The 21,903-nt window shown below is 34.2% G+C and overlaps 3 protein-coding genes across 5 annotated transcripts; all 3 read right to left on the reverse strand.

The window, feature by feature from the left end:
• Positions 1–1,170: 1,170 nt before the first annotated feature.
• LOC133681430 (protein NOI4-like) lies at positions 1,171–4,755 on the reverse strand. Of its 2 annotated transcripts, none has more exons than XM_062104475.1 (3): positions 4,593–4,755; positions 2,319–2,507; positions 1,171–1,536 (listed from the first exon to the last, which is right to left on the reverse strand). In XM_062104475.1, the coding sequence occupies exons 1-3, from the start codon at positions 4,596–4,598 to the stop codon at positions 1,495–1,497; spliced, it is 237 nt and encodes a 78-aa protein (XP_061960459.1). In that variant the 5' UTR covers positions 4,599–4,755; the 3' UTR covers positions 1,171–1,494. The 2 variants fall into 2 exon arrangements, with proteins under 2 accessions (XP_061960459.1, XP_061960458.1); XM_062104474.1 differs by lacking the exon at positions 4,593–4,755 and adding an exon at positions 2,595–4,288.
• Positions 4,756–6,426: 1,671 nt separating this feature from the next.
• Positions 6,427–10,825, reverse strand: LOC133683163 (acetyl-CoA acetyltransferase 2). Its single transcript, XM_062106700.1, has 15 exons — positions 10,669–10,825; positions 10,114–10,163; positions 9,811–9,909; positions 9,527–9,700; positions 9,310–9,415; positions 9,085–9,223; positions 8,482–8,559; positions 8,335–8,400; positions 8,139–8,224; positions 7,711–7,810; positions 7,481–7,591; positions 7,354–7,395; positions 7,063–7,149; positions 6,831–6,934; positions 6,427–6,691 (listed from the first exon to the last, which is right to left on the reverse strand). Exons 2-14 carry the CDS (start codon positions 10,139–10,141, stop codon positions 6,845–6,847), a joined length of 1,206 nt encoding a protein of 401 aa, XP_061962684.1. The 5' UTR covers positions 10,142–10,163; positions 10,669–10,825; the 3' UTR covers positions 6,427–6,691; positions 6,831–6,844.
• A 3,162-nt stretch (positions 10,826–13,987) lies between these two features.
• Positions 13,988–21,243, reverse strand: LOC133682511 (protein ACTIVITY OF BC1 COMPLEX KINASE 7, chloroplastic). 2 transcript variants are annotated; one of them, XM_062105873.1, is made up of 19 exons: positions 21,038–21,243; positions 20,489–20,736; positions 20,091–20,455; positions 19,760–19,903; positions 19,493–19,618; positions 19,027–19,114; positions 18,412–18,505; positions 17,850–17,943; positions 17,629–17,683; positions 17,368–17,459; positions 17,056–17,226; positions 16,090–16,146; positions 15,894–15,977; positions 15,523–15,607; positions 15,216–15,277; positions 15,045–15,119; positions 14,809–14,913; positions 14,513–14,654; positions 13,988–14,389 (listed from the first exon to the last, which is right to left on the reverse strand). In XM_062105873.1, exons 2-19 carry the CDS (start codon positions 20,700–20,702, stop codon positions 14,316–14,318), a joined length of 2,127 nt encoding a protein of 708 aa, XP_061961857.1. In that variant the 5' UTR covers positions 20,703–20,736; positions 21,038–21,243; the 3' UTR covers positions 13,988–14,315. The 2 variants fall into 2 exon arrangements, with proteins under 2 accessions (XP_061961857.1, XP_061961856.1); XM_062105872.1 differs by having other exon boundaries at positions 20,091–20,736; positions 21,038–21,242.
• Positions 21,244–21,903: the final 660 nt, after the last annotated feature.

The raw sequence follows: 21,903 nt of genomic DNA on the forward strand, positions 1-21,903 counted from the left end.
TTCTAGGAATTTCTCCTTTTCATCCTGCCTTCCCTGAATCAAATGAATCCCTTTAACACTACATTTATGTCCAGGTACAAATTTATCACCACATTTAAAGCATAATCCAAGTTTCCTTCTCTGTTCATAAAGTGTTTTTATATTGTTTCGGACTGTATTGCTCATCAACTCTATGCTGGTTGAAAGGTTTATAGGGTGTAATACCTGTTGGTCTTTCATTGTTAAATGAAGAACTAATTCTAGAAGTAATTACGTTTCTTCTTGCAACTGCAACAATTGATTCTTCTTGCTATTTTGCCTGATCAAAGGCTTGTATTAAGGTAGCAGGCTTGACAAATGTTGGATTGTTTTTTATGCTTGACATTCAGTCATCACATTTGAATGCATCAAATTTGCAATTTGATTCATTTGGAATGGATTGAATAGGATATAAGGTGTTCAAGTAATCATAACTTAATGTGAATATTCTTAAGGTTTTTTGTGAGGAAGATATTGCAGTGATTGGTGTAATGACCTGAACATCTGTTATCATTCTATGTCAATTTGCTTTCATTTCATTTGCAATTCTTCTGGCAGTTAGCTATCTGTGGTTACTAAGAGGTCATAACTGCGCTTCTTCTCTGGACATGCTGTGGGAAACAGAGTCTCTAGCTTTATCTTCTTCGAGGATTTGGGGCAATCTATCGGTCAGAGAGGAGGGATTAGCCTCTAGTTTGAAAGAGAAGGGGAAGACCTCTATAGGTTGTAGAAATTCACCATTGAATCTCTTCATCCATGTCCGTTCATGGAATCTGTCCAAAATGATATCTTTGCTTAGGAAACTTGGCGTTCTCCATTCAAAGTTTGTGAAGAAACTAGATGGGAAATTTAATTGAGGAATTTTTGAATACTTTAGGGATCCGATTGAGACAAAAAATTCTCTGGGATTTCAATAAAGGCAAGTAAGGTCCAACAATGGAGGTTAAGGTAAATTGCCTTGATATTTTATTTCTTCTCTATCTTCTGAGTCTCCACCATTACTAACATTTTCTCATCAACTATGATAAAACAGGGACACGGAACCCTATCAACAACACACAGCCTCCAAACCCTTGGGTTCATTATGGCACCAAAACGTTGCAGTGATTTCTCTGGTATTTCATCCTTCATAAGGTATAATAAGCACACAAATACACACAAGAAAATCATATCACTCGAAACAAAACATAGAATGTCACAACAGTATTGCCTAATGGGACATATTGAATGGAGCAGACAAGCACAAACCTCAATAATCACCCATCGGTATTCATAAACAGAAAATAAAAGTGTTCTTTCATCACATGCTTCCCCAAGCCCTCATCATTACCAAAGCTCAAGCCACAACAAATAGATTTCTGCAGGACCCATCATAGCTTCTGAAAACAGCTCCAGTCTTCTGGATTGTATGCTGGGGCTAGGTGTAGATAAATAATATCTTGCCATCAGTGCTCTTACAATGCAAGAGCCACTTCATTATTCTGCATGAGTAGCTTGTATGCAGCAAAACCATTTTTTCTGCAAACCAATAATAAATTTTAAAGTATCAAACATGATGCAAACCTACAATTTGTTCAATTTAGCAACTGTTAATAAAACAAAGCATTTTATTGTTGCTCATTGATGTGGTTTTTGTCCAGGGGTTTAGTCCCAGCAATTAAGAGTGTTATTGAAAAATTCATGACAACCAAGTGCAATTATTTATTATCTAAGAAACTACTTCAGAAAAAATGGTCCCAAATTCATCCAAATGAAAGCTACTGAAGAAGACTGAAAATACTTGTGAGCAATGATTTACTTTCCTTTTAGTTTTCTACGTCTCTGATATGTAATAGCAACAAGTGAAAAAACCCTAATTCCGAAAGAACATAGCATGCACATTTTAGTAAGATGCACATGCTTAAGATTTAATGAGAGGTAAAACTTCAGACAGAAGCAAAAAATTCAAGAGGCAAGATTTAATTGCAAAAAATAAAATGAAGTAGCATGTGCCAGAAAGTTGGGATCTCCGTTAATTATTTTGAATTGCTGAAGCAATTCCCACAGTAGCACTAGCACAAGAAAAATCTTCATGACTAGAACAACGTAAAATTCAAGAGGCAATCAGTAAACAGTATTGAGAATTATTTAAAAATATTACTTTCATTAATGTTAAGTGAATGAAAAATACATCCAAGTTCAAGATTAAGGCATGGGACTGGTAGCGTGATGTGTGAGATGAAAATGCTTCCAGCTGATAATGGCAGAGTATTTAACCAAACCCAAACCAGCGAAATAAAATAAGAAAGGTTGTTGCTTACAGTCTGAGGCTTTCCAAGAGTATTGGTAGCACCAGGCTTGTATGTGGAACTATCCTTTGCTGGTGAGTCAGGCTTGCCACCTGTCTTTTTTTCATTCCTAGCCTTGTTGAAGATTACTGTGAATCCCTCAGCTGATGCTGGGTCGTTGACATCCCATTCCCCGAACTTTGGCAATGGTTGGTCCTTTTCCTGAAGAGGTTCAAAATTCACACGAAAAGTCAGTCATCTCAGGACAAGACAGCAAAAGGGATAACTGGAAGGCATAATGATATCTACATTATTTCCCATCACTTTTTTCCCTTCTACTGGCAAACAAAAAAAGGATCTTGCTGATCTTGTAAAATAAGGAATAGCAAAGTATAAAAAAATAAAAAGAGAGAGGGAACAGCAAAATTATATATTAAATGCAAGATTGAAACAGATACATCGGAACTTGAAGCAGATACATCGAACCTTGCATGCACTGAAACACATGCCATTAAAGCAAATGGTAATATTCTAATTTATGACCTGGGAGACATTCGATGTTTCTGCATCCTATGTATAGAAACATAAACATACCCACATGCTCACAAAGACACAAACAAATATAATAGCATGCATTCCCAATCAATTAAAATAAAATAAATCCATAACAAAACAAGAAAAGAAGACCGGTATATTAGGTTCATCAACACAAAAAAAGGTGGCATCTTGAATAATAATTGACCAAGCCCAAAATAACCACAAGCGAGCAGATGGCCTCGTAGGCAAGATTAGGTAATTTCAAGGTACAATCCACAACTACATAAATGGCGCTACTTAGTAGATATAACACATGGAAATGTGGTAACCTCCATGATTCTTAAGGAATGAAGCTACATTCATTACTTTATCACAAGGCTCATTCTGGAAAACAACTTGATTTAGAAAAAAACAGCAAGGCCACATAGATAAGCAAACATACATGCTCTCTATAGTGTTGGTTACAGAAATTTTTATCATCCATTTATATCCTCGTCCACATACAACCACTACTGCTTTGACTATAAAAATCCTCTTCAACTTTCTATAATTACCCTCTTGGAGTCTCTCACAAAGGCTTCTAGTTCAACAATGTTTACTGTGACTGAAATATTTTGTTTTTGGTTTTTCCATAACCGACATCAAAATCTAACATAAACATGCAATCCCAAGCGTGCCACATCATGTCATCTGGGCCAAGTTTAAGGTTGGTATAGGGTATTCATGTGTACAAACCCTGTTTGGAAGTGTTCATCTTTCTCAGCAGAGAAAAAGAATGGACTGGGACTTCATATAAAAACACAAGATACTAAATCAAAACTCAACTCCCATTGAGGAATATGATCAGGGTAGGGTGCGCTCATTCAATTTGTAGTATCAGCAACACTTTATACGCCTTTAACAAACTCATTTTTCACCTAAAATAAAGCCCTCGCTCTCAAGCTTCCCATAACATCCATGTACACCTAAGAGGTAAGCCCTGTTAACATGATGTTGTATTCATTTATAAGGCAATGACCACCACTAAATAACTCTTTAAAAATCCATGCTGGAAGACAATCTCTACAAATGAATAGAGCTGCATAGATAAATTTGCATTCGGTTACAATTTGCCCTTCGCAATTGTCAGAAAAAGGAACCAACATTCCCCATTCCTAGGTTCATATAGCAGGATTGATTTCTATATCTGCATGTTAAATAGAGGGAAAAAAAAAAAACAGGATGTCAACAAATCGAACAACCCAGTTTAGCTTGGATCGGTTAGACTTGCATACATTATTGTAGCGAACAAACACGTATTCAAAAACAATTAGCCATCGAGGCATAACCGCCTATCATTTCATTAGCTAAAATACATGGAGGCCGTGATCGCCCTTGATTTTGACAAGGCGCAAACTAACAACTCATTTTCTTAGGAAGACACAGCACGACCCAACCTGGTAAATCATCACTTGCGGCAATCTTCTAACATTTCATTTCATTTTCAGACAACATAAATAAGCATCATTTATGCAGGAACTTTGCGCAATCAGCCCAAATTATAGTAATTATATATAAAGAATATATCATCAGAGCTAGCTGCAATATTTATGAATTACGGTAGAAATTAACATGAGAAATTTAAAAAAAAAAGAAGAAGAAGAAGAAGATGAGAAATGTTAAAGAAAAGGAATAATAAAATAAACGCCGCATAAAATACAAAGAAGAAAAAAAAAAGATGGTTAATTATCATATGAAATGAAGAAGAGATTTTTCGGGTGGAGACAGTACCGCCATTATTTAGAAAGAGAGAGGAAGGGAGGCGCCGCTTGAGTCTCCTCCTCCTTCCTGTTAGCTGTTTCTGTGATGATGGTGATGATGATGATGATGACGATGACGAGGGAGTTCGCGAGGGTGAGTGGGCCAAGTTGGGCCGAAAGAAATGGAATCGATGGTAGTTATAGTCTGTGGGTTGGTGGGGGCCCACAAGGAACGAATAATAAATAAATAAATAAATAATAAGGAAAGGCATAGCGTAAACTTGTTTGGGTTAGGGTCTAGAACTTCAATTGCAGTGTTAATTAATATCCAGCTTGGCATTGCCGAATTGAAAAGCAAATTATCATAATTTTATTGATTATATTTCCAAGTTGAGCAATAATATGGTAGGTACCTCCTCTTCTCTACACCCTTTTTTATTCATATCAATTATCCATGCAAATTCAAATGATCATACTCTTTATTAATTATATATGATTTGATTTTCTATTAACTCATCTTCACTACAATTACAAAAAAAAAAAAAAAAAACTAATAGTTACCATAGCTACGGGGTGTAAACATCGTGGTGGACTGGAACAGTATTAGATATTATCTTTTATAAAATTTTATTTTATTTTTTTTTAAATAGTATATAATATAATATTTTTAAATAAATTTATTAAACCAGGTCAACTATAAACCAATATTTATCTCAAAATAAATCCATTCTCTTCACTATTTTAAAGGGCAATAATTTTGGTTTTTTGTTTCTCTTACATAAACATACAATGAGAACAAAGAATAATTATTTTTTATTTTTAATTATATGGGGTGTAACTCAACTAGTGAGGCTTTAAATTTATTTTTTAGAGATCACTAATTCAAATCTCACAAACCTTAGGGCTATTAGAGGCTTACATACAGGAGCGAAACTAGCAGGAGACAAGCAGTGGCCCGGGTCCTTGCAAAATATTTTAGATTTTTTTATTATCTAGTGTTTAAATATAGAATAGTATAATATTTTTTTTATTTTAAATAAATGAATTTTTTAATAATAAATTATATCTTGAGATCTATCTAGTATCAAATAATTATAACTTTGTCTTTATTTATATAATTATTAATTTTAAAACCTTTAAAATTAATCAAGCAGACATCCATAATAATCTAAAATAAAAATTATCTCTTATTTCTTGCCACGATGCCTTGTTTTTTTTCCGGACTTCGCATCTGCTTTTGTTTTCAAACCCAACAGTCCAGATGGTCCCGGACATTGTCCCATGCCCAAAACAAAAGGAATTCTACACTCCAACCCAGATTTATTTTTATTTTTTTCGGAAGAAATAGATTAATTACACCTCACAGATTACTATGCGCTGTCACATGATATGGCCTCCTTTACATATTTTTATTTTATTATTATTTATTTATTTTGCTTTCTCTGGCTCCAGCTCCTATAACCTCTTAAAATAATAATGTGGGTCCCCGCCCAGGACAAAGTCCACAATCTTTCCCTTCGTGAATCACGATGGCCTGTAATAGTGGACCCATTGTTTATTTTTGTATTTTAAAAATATTTTAAAAAAATTAATTTTTTTTTTTAAATTAATATATTTTTAATATTTTTAAATCACTAATATCAAAAATAATTTTAAAAAAATAAAAAATATTATTTTAATATATTTTTAAATAAAAAACACTTAAAAAACAACAATATCTACTCCATCAGATAAGTCGACAGACCAAATGTGACCAAAATGAGAGCAATATAAGCTATAACAAAAAATAATTTGAATTTAAAATAGATAAAACTCAATTTATTTTACTTTTTATATTATTCTCGTATAATCATAGAGCAACCATGTAAAACTCGAAATAATTCTACATGCTATTTTATTACAACCTCTGAACTGGTTACAAACGTGTTGTAATTTTATTGGAGAAAAAAAAATATCAAAACGAGGAGAGAAAATGATAGCATCTGTTCTTCTGAAAGCTAAATACAACGACTAGTCTAGGTTATTAGAGAAGAAATTGAAATGAGAGACGGCTGAAATTGAACGTTGACTTTGATGTCGACGGAGCAGAGGTTTATCTCACTTGATCGAGTCCCCATCCTTGTCTACCGCCTGAAAGAGACAGTTACGTTATCGGACTAGAAATCTTGATTTTTCACCCACCACCATTATCAAGTGAGGGTCTTATCGTTTGAAGAATCGCATCAAGCCATCATCTACGCTAGGTATTTGCACGAGATTTTGTACTCACCAGATATTGCAAGTCTACAGAAGCTCTACAACTACCGCGGAGGCACCGCCGCCTCCATTGCAAACACCGCCAACACCATATTTACCATGTTTCTGCTTCAATACCTACAGTACCATGACAACTGTACTAAGAGTCCATGCACTCACATGAATACGGGAGGGAGAAGGGGCGGGGGTAGCAAGATGTTATTTACAGCTCAGTAGCAATTCAGTAGAGGTTGAAGAAAGCATACCCCTAAAAGTGTGACCAAGATACGAGCTCCGCTACAGCCTAGTGGATGCCCCAAGGATACAGCTCCACCGTGTACATTGACCTTTTCCTGTAAGCAGGATAAAAGGGGTGCTTCGTCAACAAGAATGAAATGCACAAATTTCAATGTCAACAAACATGATAGAGCTAAATGAGATGATATTGCAGTCATTCCTGAACATTATTAATCCATGTATCTTGAATATTAAAATCTATACAGGTGCTGAGTAACACTGTATGCACACAAGCATTGGCAGAGGTCAAAAGCACTCACTGGATTAAGTCCAAGCAATTTCTGATTCGCAAGAGCCACCACCTGCATATAGGGTGACATAAATGGTGATTTTTATCATCAAAGATAGATGACCAAAACAAGCAGAAGATAAAGAATGGAAGCTCACAGCAAAGGCTTCATTTATTTCATAGCAATCAACTTGGGAAGCATCCAAGCCAGCATTTGAGATAGCTTTAGGTATGGCAAGGGCTGGAGCTGTTGTAAAAAGCTCTGGCGCCTGCACAGGGAATTGCACATGATTAAGCAGTGCGTGGCACTAAAAACTCAAAAGACAACGTGATTTAAATTACACAGTATCAAGAAAATAGTAATTTCCCACTCAATTTAATGAATTACCTGAGCAGCATCAGCATATCCTGTAACCTTTGCAAGCACCTGCAGTCCAAGCTGAAGTGCCTTCTCTCCACTCACTAGAACTAAAGCAGCAGCACCATCACTGTTAATGAGAAAATTACACTTTTAGTAAAACACTTGGGCACTTATTACCATGATTTTAACATGCTAGAGGTTAAATAAAAGCTGAAAGAGATATAACAAGGAGAAACAATGTTTATAGCTCTTCAGGAAAAATATCCGTTGGGTATGGTGTTTGGAGATGCTCATAATGATGAGGAGGGAAGTAAGGTGCTGGCATCTAATGACTACACTGTGCAAGAGAAAGACCTCTAGTAGAGTCAAACATATAGCCACTTCTCATATTCTGACCTAACTGAATAAGTAAAAGAAGATGGATAAGTAAATTGAAGGTGAGAGAAATATTAAACCTTATGCTAGATGCATTGCCAGCAGTAACTGAGCCTCCAGATTCTTTGAAACTTGGTCGGAGCTTCCTCAATTTTGCAGCATCAAACTGGCATAGCATAAAAGCAACATAGAAAATTTAAGAGCAGAGCAAGTTGGATACTAATAACTAATTCCCAACATCAGAAGCAAGGACAAAGGACTGGTTTGGAAACATACCTTTCCTAAACCTTCATCCTTATCAATAATTGTTGAAGGTCTTCCTCTTCCTCCAGGGACTTCAACCTGTGCAATAACAGTTTAGATACACAATATTGACAAAAGCAAGCAAAGGAAATATCTTCAACATAAAAATAGATTTCTAACCGGAACAATTTCCCATGCAAAGGCACCACTATCTTGTGCAGCAATACCACGCTCAAAGCTCTGAATAGCGTAGTTATCCTGCATAAATCACCAAGATCCTAGTAAGAAACTGGTTTGAAATTGAAAAAAAAGGTCGTATGTTTGAGGTTCTACGTGGTTGTGAGGACAGCAGAGATTCAGAGACTTGTGTCCATTAATCTAGCGTCTCCAGCTTTTATCATCATGCCCTCACTGGTAAAGCTGCCCCTGATACAATGATACCAGAGGACTGAAGGCTTATGGTAACCATGGGTGTAGACAGGCAGGCTACTAGAGGGAAAAGAAAAGGCAATGGGAAAATGTGTCTTCCAGAAACTGAACTGAAAAGAGGTAGAAAACAAGCCAGCAAACTGGCTGCGTAACAATTTACCAGTCAAAATTGGGGTTTGTGGCTAAAACAAGGCTAGGTTTGATCAAAAAACATCAAACTGTCTATAAGAAAATCCACTGACCACAAGAGCATAATGTAGATTTGACACCGTATTATGAAGAAAATACGTATATCAAAAGCCATATCTAACAATGAGGTTCTGTTGACAGAACCCTATGGGATTAATACAGTACCTGGTCGTCCCTGGGTATTGAATGAGTATCAGCGCATAATTCAGCACAATTTCCCATTCCATAATCATTATAAACATCCCACAAACCGTCTTTGAGCATTCCATCAACCAGTGAATCGTGTCCAAGTCGGGATCCCTTCCTGCTTGAGATAATTGAATCGTAAACTATTCAATGGAGTTTCAAAGTAATGGAACTGACTAACCGTAATGAGTGTGTCACACTAACCTTGCTTCTGCCAAGTACTTGGGGACATTTGACATGCTCTCCATGCCTCCAGCAACAACAACATCATTAATACCCAACTGGATACTCTGGGCTGCAAGCATGGTTGCTGCAACATCCCCCCCCCCAAAAAAAAAAAAAACACCTAAAATGCTTTAGTGATATTTTCTTGACATAAAAGGAAGAAGTAATTAAGAGATCAACATGATATCACGTGCACCTTTCATCCCTGAAGCACAAACTTTGTTAATGGTCGTGCAAACTACTGAATTAGAAATTCCTGCGCCTAATGCAGCCTGTCTAGCAGGAGCCTGTCCTAAATTCGCACAGAGAACATTGCCAAAAAACACTTCTTGCACAGTTGAAGGATCAACATTGGCCCTTTTAAGAGCAGCTACATATCAACAAACAAAGGAGAGTATTTAGCACCAAATGCCAAAAAGAATGCTTCATAAACAGAGATTAAGCCAATAAGTAAACAGCACAACAAGGCTGTATTCTGACCTTCAATAGCTATAGATCCGAGCTTGGTCGCAGGTAAAGATGACAGTGAACCCAGAAAGGCACCCATTGGTGTACGGGCAACACCAACAACACAAACATCTGCGAAAAAATTTAAATCAAGAAAATTGAACAGCACATATAGAAACTATATTTGAAAGTTTTCCACCAACTTCATAAACTGAAATGTTGATAAAATAAAATAAAAATAGAGCATCAGGACTATACAAAGTTTCAGCCATAAGGATTACATTCAATTAACATGCATGTATAGATTTATCAAAAGAAAGAGAGAAAATACGGCACCTCTCGGCTTTATCTCTGCACAAGTCATTGAGAATAATGGAAATGAAAATCTGCAAGAGATTACAAACCCAATTAGCCTTTGATTCCAATTAAAAGAAAAATAATTATGGTAAGCATAAGCATAAGCATAAACATAAATGAGCTGTATAAAAAAATTTTAAAAAAAAAAACGACACAAGCTTTAGATGATCCGCCTTTTAAACAGTTGATATTAATGAAGTAGTTAGTTAATCAGTTAAGGAGATCCGAAATCAATCGTAGAAAAAGCATGAGACATTGGATTATTATTATTATTATTATTATTATTATTATTATTATATAGTTTCCCAACGAGACGCGTATGCTTTAATTACTTGAAACACGAAAGATACTCACATCAAAGGCTGTTTGTTCACTGAGAAAATATAGAGAAAAGAAAAGCTAAGAAAACAGACAGATGGATGGACGGATCATAGGATGAATAAACAGAGGTAAATGAAATGTTTTTTAAAAAAAAAACATTACAGAGAGAATTTATTAGAGAGGAGAGTAATAAAAGAAAGAAGAAGGTTATACCTGCAATACGAGACGCAGAGGACTTTTCGAGAGATCCTCAAGAAATGAATGCAGAGAGATGGAGAGAGGTTTAATGGCAGGATTTGAAGTGAGACTTCTGTATATATAACACAAAAAGAGAGAGAGACTGGGAGTGTTTGGAAATAGGCAACTGCCCACCTGCAAAATAATTAATTTAATTGATTTAAAATAATATTTTTTTATTTTTTTAAAATTACTTAGAAATAGACAAATGCGCACCTGCAAAATAATTAATTTAATTTTTGATAGTCTATTAATTTCATTTTTTAAAAATTAAATTTTAATATTATTATATCTAAACGATTCAAAAACATAAATTAAATTAAATTAAATTAAGAGGCATTTTTTATCTTAATAACACTTTTTGTAAAAAATAAATAAATAAACTTTGTTTAACACTACGAAGAACGTGGAAAAAAAGAAAGAATTCCAGGGAAGACCAGTAGGAAGATGAAAAACAATTAGTATAAAAAGGTGACGTTTGCTTATATAAGGACTGACTCTTCTTTTTCTTTTTTCTTTTTTCTTTTTTCTTTTTTTTTTCTTTTTGGTCAATATGGGTTGGTTTGACTTGTAACATTTTGAGTTTTAAGTTTTTGACCTACTCGAGATATAACAAGGGTCACTAACCTGGTTTCAAAAACTAATTATTAATATTTTCCATTCATTTTATGTTATTCTATTGTTTTGAAATATAAAAAAATAATAAATAGTTATTATGAAAGGTAATTTTATTTTATTCAAATTATGAAGGGACGTCAATTAAAATAAAGTTTTATTCTTTGGAAATTTTAGAAATATACTTTTCTATATCTGTGTAATACATTGTTAAGAATAATTTCTCTAACACGTGTAATTTTAATATGGATGTTTGAGATTGTGATTATGATTGCTTTTCATTCAGAAATGTATCAAAATAATATTTTTTTTTATTTTTTTAAAATTTATTTTTAACATCAATGCATCAAAATGATCTAAAAACAATAAAAAAAAATATTAATTTAAAATAAAAAACAAAACTAGATTTTTTCAAAATTTTTTAAAAGTACTTTTGAAAAGTAAAATCAAACAATTAAGAAAGATAATAAAACTTTAGTCCCTCTAGATTATAATTTCTATTATATTTCATAATTAAAAAAATTAATTATTTCAGAGCTGTTGATTTTGTTTTAAAAATGTTTTTTAAAACAATTAATTTTTTATATACTTTAAATTATTTTTTTTATTTTTAAATTATTTTAATATTCTAATGTTAAAAATTATTTTATAAATAAAAATATATATTATTTTAGTATATTTTCAAAAAAATAAAAACTTTTAAAGAATTAACCATCAGCATTAAATACCAAATTAGTTGCCTCACATCGATCGCATTAGCGGCCAAAAGCTACAACCTGGCCTAGAAAGATCAAAGATTCCCGGGCGTGTTTGAACATCTAAAAAATACCGACGCTCTTGTTTTTTTCCTCTGTTTTCTTTTTCTTTCTTTTTAATCTTTTACTTCTTTCCCTTTCGTCTCCCTCGCTGTTTTTCATTAATTATTATTATTATCATCATCTTGGTGGGTGCAGCGATTACAAGCTATCACAGACAACAGCGGCTTGACGGCATCTCTCTCAGCAGGTAACGGAAGAGAAACAGTAAAATCAATAGGTACAGAACACAGCATCTTCTTCAAAACTTGATTGCATTTGGTTTCAAGTGGATTGCAAATATCCTTTTCACCCATTTGCATTTTTTATTTTATTTTATTTTATTTTTAAAAAAAGGTCAATGCCTTTTTGGTTTCCACCATAGCCATCATCGCAGACACCGCCATAAATGTCAAGTTAGGGTTTTTCTGCACAAGCATTCACTATGATAAGGTGAGGAAAAAACAAAGTTAGGCTTCCTCTGCAATACACTAAATACTGTTAATGAGGTGATTAGGAGTTGATTGTGCTTTTTTATTTATTTTTTATTAATGATTTCGGCTAATAAAAATACAGCAATGACAAGTCATCAGCTTTTTCATAAGTTAATCGGATAGAAAAGCATTTTAAAAAAAATTAATTTTTTTTTAAATTAATATATTTTTTATGTTTTTAAATTATTTTGATGTGCTAATTTCAAAAATAATGTTTAAAAAATAAAAATTATTATTGGTATATTTTTCTAGGTGAAAAGCACTTTAAAAAACAATCACATTCCTAAATATACTTAGAAGGTGTTTGGCAGTGTGGTATCGGTTGTTTTTCAAATAATTTTTTGTGCCGAAATACATGGTAATAATATTTTTTTTATTTTTTAAAAATTATTTTTGATATCAGCACATCAAAACGATTCAAAAATACAAATCATATTAAATTTTATAAAAAAAATTAAATTTTTTAAAAACACGATTTGCACCGCTTTCAAAAATAAATTCTTAGTTAGCCAACCCAGCTTCACTCTCGCACACCATACTAAAGTCTGATTTAAGTAGATTTTAAATAGCATTTTAAAATTATAATAATTTTTATTTTTATTTTATATTATTTTAAATTATTTTAATAAATTATAATTTAAAATTTAAATTATATCAATTTTTTAATTAAATATTAAAACTATAATAATTATTATTTTTATTTTTATATTGAGTTAGGTTAATCATCAATTCGGTTTCTACCCAACTTTGACCTAAGCGTAATTAATTCTGCATAAGGGGGCAAGAAATTGGATATAGATGTGCCGTACAGTTTTTCATTAAATTTTTAATGTAAATGTATTTGAGTTTGGCATCGCATAATAATTAAATTGGAGTCAAACTTTTCAAATCCTATTCAAGGGGCAATACTAGTGCATGGAATCGTGAAAAACGTTGCTGGGTCAGCAAGCGGCAGATATGTGCTCTTTGAATTTAGTGCTCGTTTGGCTTGCCAGCACCATGTAGTCAAATTTTTTTTAATATTATTATTTTAATTTGTTAGTGTAAAAATTAAATTTAAAAAATAAAAAAAACATATTATTTTAATACATTTATAAATAAATGGATTAGTGTCTTATAAATCCTTTTAAAAACATTAATTAGATTGTTTTTAAAATCGATCACTTAATTTCCATTTGATACATAACCTGATTCAAACATATTACTTGACCCAGAAGAAAAAGAGAGAGAGAGAGAGAGAGAGTTGGAATATGGTCAGATACTGCCAGCCACCTACCCCTACCGTCCAAAACAAGGTATTCTCAGGCATGCAAATTGGGTTGTGGAATGTGTGAGACGCATGCACCGGTCAGTTCACGGCACCCATTACTCATTAAAGAAAAGAACACCCTCTTTGACAATATTTTCTTTTCCTCCATTGTTTAATTGATGTTTTCTATCTTCCTTTACACGGAGTCTTTCTGTTTGTGATTCGTGATCAAACTGGCTAATAATTAATGTATACCTGTCTGCTTGACAAGTTCCTTGCCGCTCAGAATCTTTAGGAATGCCATATCACCACCTCAATGGTCGAATTATATGATTTTGAGTTTGAAGTTATGGTTGATCTCTCAAGCTTGTGATCACTCGGATTAAGAATAGGACAATTGACTACTTCAGATAGATGATTAGTATCTGGTGTGCACCATGCAGCAGGAAGTTTGACCAGTCGCTTCAGAAATCATACCATCTTCTCAAATTTATCAAGCTTCTTCACCCTTTGCATGGACCTTAGAAGAAGTGTCAGAAAAACTCCTGCATTTTCAATGACGAAACACTTTATGCCACGGAATATTGATGAATGATCAGGAATTTCAATGTTTGAAACCAAAAACTCGCGCCGATATGATTTGAAGGTTCTAATGCATGAAAGCTCACCTGCACCAATGAACGATCCATTTGCAAAAACTTGACTGCCCTGGTTGCTGAAGGTTACCCCGAGGTTTAGTAGGGTACCTCCTAAGACTGTATACATGGTCGCCATTTGTAGTATTGTTGCTTTCCGAGCTGCTCTTTCTGACTGGTAAAGGCAGTTTGATTGTGGTGTTAAATTGAAGGAAAAAGATATAAACTCCTAAAAGCTCGGTCTAGCTATGGTGGTGAGCTTTTTCAAAAAACCATTTCAAGAGGCCATCAGACTACATATTCTAAATAGAATAATAAAGGATGATTACCTCAAGCACCCGGACTCGGAGTTTCAAGTCACCCGCTTCAAGTTGTTTCACAAAATCCTCTATTCGTTGGATTCTGTACGGCATGGATATGGTGGAACTTCTAGCCTGAACAAATATAAAAGTACACTTAACACAGGGATAAAATATAACCAAGGAAACTAGAAGCAGGAGTTTCTATCTAACAGCATTTCTAGGGAGGAAATGGAATCTAGGAGGAATAAGAGCGAGGGCAATACATCATTTGCTTGTTTCCTTATTTCCTCTACTAGTTGTGTTCCATTACGTGGCCTTTGTCTTCCATCTAAAAGCTCCTGTAGGTGGTGTAAAGCATCAGTCAACCGTATACAGACCATGAAAGCATTGGGAGAGAAGCTGTAATGAAAACGGGCTAGTAAAACATATCCAACCTGCGCATAAGGGGCAGCAATCTTCACAAAGGAAAAATCTGGATCAAGAATGTACCCGATACCTGGAAGAACACAATGATACCAAGGTAAGAGCAACAAACATGTAGGCTATCCTTTAAACTTTCGTCATTCACAAAGCTAACAAACTAACAAAATATCCCAATAAGATTCTGTGAATCAGCACAAATCCAGGAAAGCCCCTTCAAATCAGCACAAATGTGATAAATAAATAAATAAATATATATATATATATATATATATATATATATATATATATATATATCTGGTAGTAAAGCTTTGAGATAACCTTCAAGCGTTGAAAATGCTCTAATGACGAAGGTAAATGTGGATGGAAACAGGAATGGCTGATCCTGAGCTATTGAAAACAAATCCTGAAAAAAGGAAGGGGAGTCAACCTTAGTGATCAAGGAAGGATCATATAAAATGATTGGGTGAAAATAAACGGGATCATATTATTAAAAAAAAAAAAAATGGTAACATGCATTTACCTGTCACTATAATTAAAGCTGACTTAAATAATAGTTATTTTCTTTTAGCTATTTTGTTCTTTTAGCCATAAACTGACAAGACAAGTGTGAGGATTATATAGATACAAGAGCTATTATTAAGTTTCACATATAGATGATAAATGATTTTGAAGCCATCGTTGTTGCATACCTCCCCAATTGCAGCCAAAGTCTGCTGCTGATCAGGTGTCTGGCTCAGTAAATTGTTCAGGAAAAACTGTACAGATCTCCTCACCTAGGAAAATACCATAATAAAAATGCTTATATGACCACTTGTTTCAAAAAACTGTTTACATATTACTGAGATACATTTCCTAAATACTGATTCAACTGTGTTTGACACCTACAGATGATAAATCTCCAGTGGGCTGAAGTGCTTCAAGATCTATGAGGCTTTGAATAACCTGCATGGTAACTATTCATCAGTTCACACCGCCGAAGCAAGCATAGGAAGTTCATGTATGGAGCTTTTTGAATGATTTTGATTGTGTGTTTCTGGAGTGTGTTGTTTTTCAAATGACAAACAAGAAAGAAACAAGTAATTTCAAAACATGGCTGGAAGTCTTATACATATTCTGCATTCTTTCATTTGGTGTCAATATCACATGCATCGTCCACAAGATTCAATAACATGCTTAGAGAGTCCAGGTGAAAATAATGATTATTATCATGTATGAGCTAGGCCAGAGGAAGCATCATCTAAAAGTCTCCATCAATTTCAGACAACATATATAGAAAGGTTCTGACTGTTCCAACATCTCCTGTTATTGCAGCTGAAAAGTGATAGTAGAACTTCTGACCCTAGCATCGTAGTGCCAATGTCAGCGGAACAGTACAGAGAAAAATTTTCTTCTCACAAGTCCAATTTTCAAAATTGACTTTGATTTAAAGAATTTTGGTGAAAGGGAGACGGAATGAGAGTTGAGGACAATGATGCAGAGAAACAGATCACAAATTCTGCATTTTACAACTGAACTCCACATTAAGTTGTGAATCAGAATATTTTATGAACTAATTTTGCCAAGTTCTTGGCACACCATGGTTCCTTCCTAACAAATTCCCACCTGCCAACTCTCTTATCAAGAGTCCAGGAACTATGTAATAAAGTGACATCACAGAGGTTGAGAGATGAAACAGTCATAGCATGTTAATAACATGAATACACAAGCATTCAATGCTGCAACATATACTAATTTGAGGCATTGAAAATAAAAGATGGCAGCTAGTTTGCATTAAAATTGGGGCTTCCCATCCTACAAATCATTCTAGAGCTTGAAAAATGTCAAGGAAACATTAGTAAAAAAAAAGCAAACCTTTTTTGCATCTTTTTCATAAACTGCATAGAAAAGTTCAAGCAGCCTCTCGCGTGTAAAAGTTTTGATCTCTCCCATCATACCAAAGTCATAATAGATAAGTGATTCATCCACATCAACAGCGAGATTTCCAGGATGAGGATCAGCATGAAAGAAACCAGTTTTCAGAATCTGTAGTATGACCCAAACCCATTAATTAATAGGAACATATATAAGGGAACAAATAAAATCCATTTTACAGTCATCACTGCTTAGGTTGAAAGTCAGTAATGACTTAAAGTCATGTGGATGTATCTGAATAGTGTCATATACCTGAATCAAATATGCTTCAATGGCCCGTGATGAAATTCGTGAACGATCATATCCCCGTGAATCTAGCATATCTAAACGATTTATCTTAACCCCTGCACACAGAAGTAAAACAACATGATGTCAATTATCACACACTTTTTTTACAATTTATAAAACGTTTTTAATTATAACAAGATCTTAACATAGACTTTAACTGCCTTAAAATATAAGGGCCTTGACATCAACTGGAGCATTAGAAAATGAATAAGTTTAGGTTGATACCCGGTACATACTCCAAAGTCAAAACCTTCGTGGCAGTATAATCCCAGAATACCAGCTAGAAGGAGGCAAATGAGATTTAAAATAAGTATTGTTCAAATAAACAGAATTCAAGTGTACAGTCCACTTTCACTGACAAGTTCAGAATTTAATCTGTTCATAATTGTAAACTACGAGATCAAGGAGAAAGAATAAATTAAATTTTTTTGTAGCAATAGGCATACCGGCACTCGGACCCATTTTATATTCCGAAAATCTCGGCGGAATCTGTCAGCATTTTTTCCTTCATTAATATAATCAATCTCCTCGTACAAAATCCTGAAATCAATGTAGCACTAGAATGATAGGGAGCATTTCATAATTACATATATGAACAAAAACACATGCCATTCTTTACTTGCATCACTTCGATAAAGATTAAATCCTCAAGTCCCTGTTATGTCCAAAGCAACAAAAGCTATATTTGTGGAACAATGCAATGTTGAAACCCAGCTTGTCTTTTGGATTTCAAACCAAATATGAAATGTCAAGCAGAATAGCACAGGCTAGGACATAGATTCATATTAAATAAGTATGCCTTATTGTGTTTAATGTACAATTAGAGTTCCACAACTGTTGCCAATGAGCCTATGGCTCAGCTAGCACCCATGTCCCCTTCCTGCCAAGAGATCTCCACTTTGAGCCTCTCCTTTGTAACCCAAATAGAAAAAAATTCCTGAATTTTTATCCATAACCATGATAAAAATAAATAAATAATATGACAAGTAATAAATGCCTATGATTTACTTTTTGCATTCTTCATATATGCCAATCCAGTCTCTACTTGGACCACCAAAAGTCTCGCTTCTCTGAAAGTACTCTGCGATTAGCTTTAAATTTCCTGGGTGGAAGAAGAATAGAGTTGGAGAAACAATCAAAACGTTAATTGTACAGGGTAAGCACCACTATCTATGGAGTAAGACATAATAAGAGTATAGCCCCCAGCCAAACCTATAGAGTCAATATATGCACCTGTAAATTAACATGTGAATATATTTTTTAGTAGTGCCTCAGAAGATATTAAATCTGACTCGAGCATAATTTTTATTTTTTGGCAGTTTAAAAGCATGTCAATAGACACGCCCTTCTTAGTGCTTTTATTACAGTTTTAGTATACTCCAAGCAATTCATTTCCTCTAATGAAAATTTCAAAACCAACCAAAAAGAATCCCAAAACTAACAAAGTGCATCAAGCTAATGATGAACCTATTTTCCAGTAGAGCTCAAAAAAGAGAACAAAGCTGCAATAAAGAAAGCCATGAAGCAGAGAAAAAGAGTAAAATCATGTTTGGTATTACATAGTTATAAGCAGGTACAATATCCTTGTCTAGAAGTGACAATAATATAGCACACATAACTCACTTAAGTCAATGTCAAAAAGTTTCTTGAGACCAGGCCTTTGAACTTTCACAACTACTTTCTCCCCATTATGCAGGATGGCGCGGTGCACCTAAAGGCACCAGATAAATTTCAATCAGCAATATAGTGAATTATTCACCATAAAGAAAATAATTACAGAGAAAAGGTTTCAATGGCCCTAACAACTAATCAATACACCACTCTTATGGGAATAGAAGTAGAAGCAATGAAATCTTAAATCGGTGAAAGCAAGAAGCCTTGTCTGCATGTTTTCTTAATTTTGCTTGAGAAAGGTATTCATGAATTCTCTAAATTTTATAGAAGGAGCTTCTTATATCTGCAAATCATATCACATGAAAAATATCTCCATGACATTATATTTTCAAAGCTCGATAGCGTACCAAGTAAATTTCACAGAAAGTCAAATACAGACACAAACAAGTATGACAGGCAAGCATAAATCAAACACCTGACCAAGACTAGCTGCAGCAATTGGCTGGTCCTCAAACGCCTTAAACAGCACATCAATTGGAGCTCCCAATTCTCTCTCAATGAAACTTCTTGCTTTCTTTGGAGAGAAGGCAGGCACCCTATCCTGGAATACATCATGCGACCATCATATCAAATTTATAAGAAAAGCTCAAAGACTGCAAAGGATAAAATGACTGGACTACTCCATATTAGCATATAATGACAAAATAAAAGATATTAAACAGAAAAAAAATCAAAGAAGTACCTGCAACTTGGCAAGCTCATCCACAAACTCTCGGGGAAATAGATCTGACCTTGTTGAGGATAATTGTCCAAGTTTGATAAAAGTTGGACCAAGCTGCAATACACACTCCCGTAGCCATGAAGCAGTTCTTCTCCTACGGCTTTTCTGAATAAGAAAGACCACCATCGACATGAAAGGGGGGAAAAAAAAACAGAATTATAATCAACATAATTTCACACAGAATTTCATCCATTAGAAAATACTTGCAGGCGAAACAGAATTTCAAAACATAAGGCATGAACAACAACACCATATAACAGTTTTAACTCTTCAAGGGATTATGAAAAGTCACCTGTTTATCTTCTGTGAAACCTCTCACGTATGCCCATTTGGCATTGTCAAACGTAACACGAACACGCAAGGCCAGAACAAAGGACCAAATGTCAATGGTCCTTCGAAAGTCATTGTAATTCTCATCCGCCCAACTGAAGCCCTCATCTGTTGGAAGAACCCTAAAATCCTCCAGTGGTGGAAGTTTGTCAGTCTGTCTAGATCTTGTTGACTTTACAAGTGCAGCACTAGAATCTCTCTTAGCTAAAGTTGCTCCATTAATAACCTGCTTCGTTCCATTCTGTATATCTACTCTGTTACCATTTGGGGTTCTTTTCTTCATCACCTCACTTGTAGGCACCATCTTTATCACTCTTCCATTGGACCCTAGTTTCTTTGGGTCTGGTGGTCCACTGGAACCTAAGTTCTTTGAAGCCGGCGACTCAGTTTGTCGCATTTCAACTTCCATTCTTAATTTATCAGAGAAAATCAGGTTATGCATTTTTCGGTCAAACTTCACAAATGGGTTCGAAACGGAACTCGAGAAACTGAGATTGTCCGATAATATCCTTCCTTCATTCATCAAATCAATATGACGACAACAACAACCTTGTGAAGCCAGTATTGCCGCCATTGAAGCAACAAAATGCCACCTGAGAATATACAGCCTATACGATAAAAAAAAAAAAAAAAACAGATTAAAGAGACCCCAAATACTGCTGAAACTGAGATACAAGTGAATAGTGATTCTACCCTGGCCTTGAAGCTACGAAAAACAAAACCCTTTTGAAAAGAGAATTGACCATAAAATTGGAGGCAGAAAGAATCAAATATCTAAGCAGCCAGGCGGCTAATATATAATCAAGCAACTGAATAAGGCAAACAAAATTCAGAAACAAAAACATGAATGAAATGAATAATATTTTGTAAAAAAAAAAAAACAGAAGGGAGTGGATGAAAAGAACTAACCAATTGAGCTGGAGAAGAGATCAGGAAGACAACGAGTTCAGGGGGGCAGATATTATTTGTTTCAAAAATGAATGCTTGAAGCCACTGCCTGTTAGTGAGAGTGATTTGAGAGAGAAGACGCTCCAACAGAAACAGAAGGGGAGACACAAAGAACGTGGACGAGAGGACGAAGCGTGTACATGTTTCTAATTTCACAAGTTCAATTTCCTTCTTTTGTTTTTTAAGGCAAGACGAAGCGTGAGTGAGATTATTTTCTTTTTTCTTTTTTCTTTTCTTTTTTCTTTTTGTGTTTTGGTGGTAAGCAACGGCCCAAAATAACAAAACAGAAAATCGATATTTTCGTAATATAAACCACCACCACCAAATTTAAATATTTTCAATTGCTTCTTGTAGTATTGTCTAGGAATATACTTGATTTTAAAATTATTTTCTAAAAAATATATATTAAAATTATATTTTTTTATTTTAAAAAATTTATTTTTATATGAGCACAATATATTAAAATAATCTAAATATATAAAGAAATAAAATAAAATAATTTAAAAATAGCCGCAATATCAAATATCTATGCAGTAGCTTCTTGTTTAGTTTTTCAATTATTTGGGTTTGGTTCGTCTTCTTTCGGATCCATCAATTAAACAAAAATCATGAAAATAGAAGGTATATTTTTTTGAGCCCTGTAGTTGTATCAAGTTTTTAATTGAGTCCTTCTCAATAACACAAGGTGAGCAAATTATTTGATGTTTCGGAGTGAGGGGCTGTTTTATGGTTGTATTCATAACTAGAGGAGACCATTTTCGGTTCAGTTTGGTTTTTATAAAAAAAATTAATCAAATTAAATTAAAAAAAACCGAAACTGGTTCAAA

Source organism: Populus nigra, chromosome 2, assembly GCF_951802175.1.
Source record: "Populus nigra chromosome 2, ddPopNigr1.1, whole genome shotgun sequence".
NCBI lineage: Eukaryota > Viridiplantae > Streptophyta > Magnoliopsida > Malpighiales > Salicaceae > Populus > Populus nigra.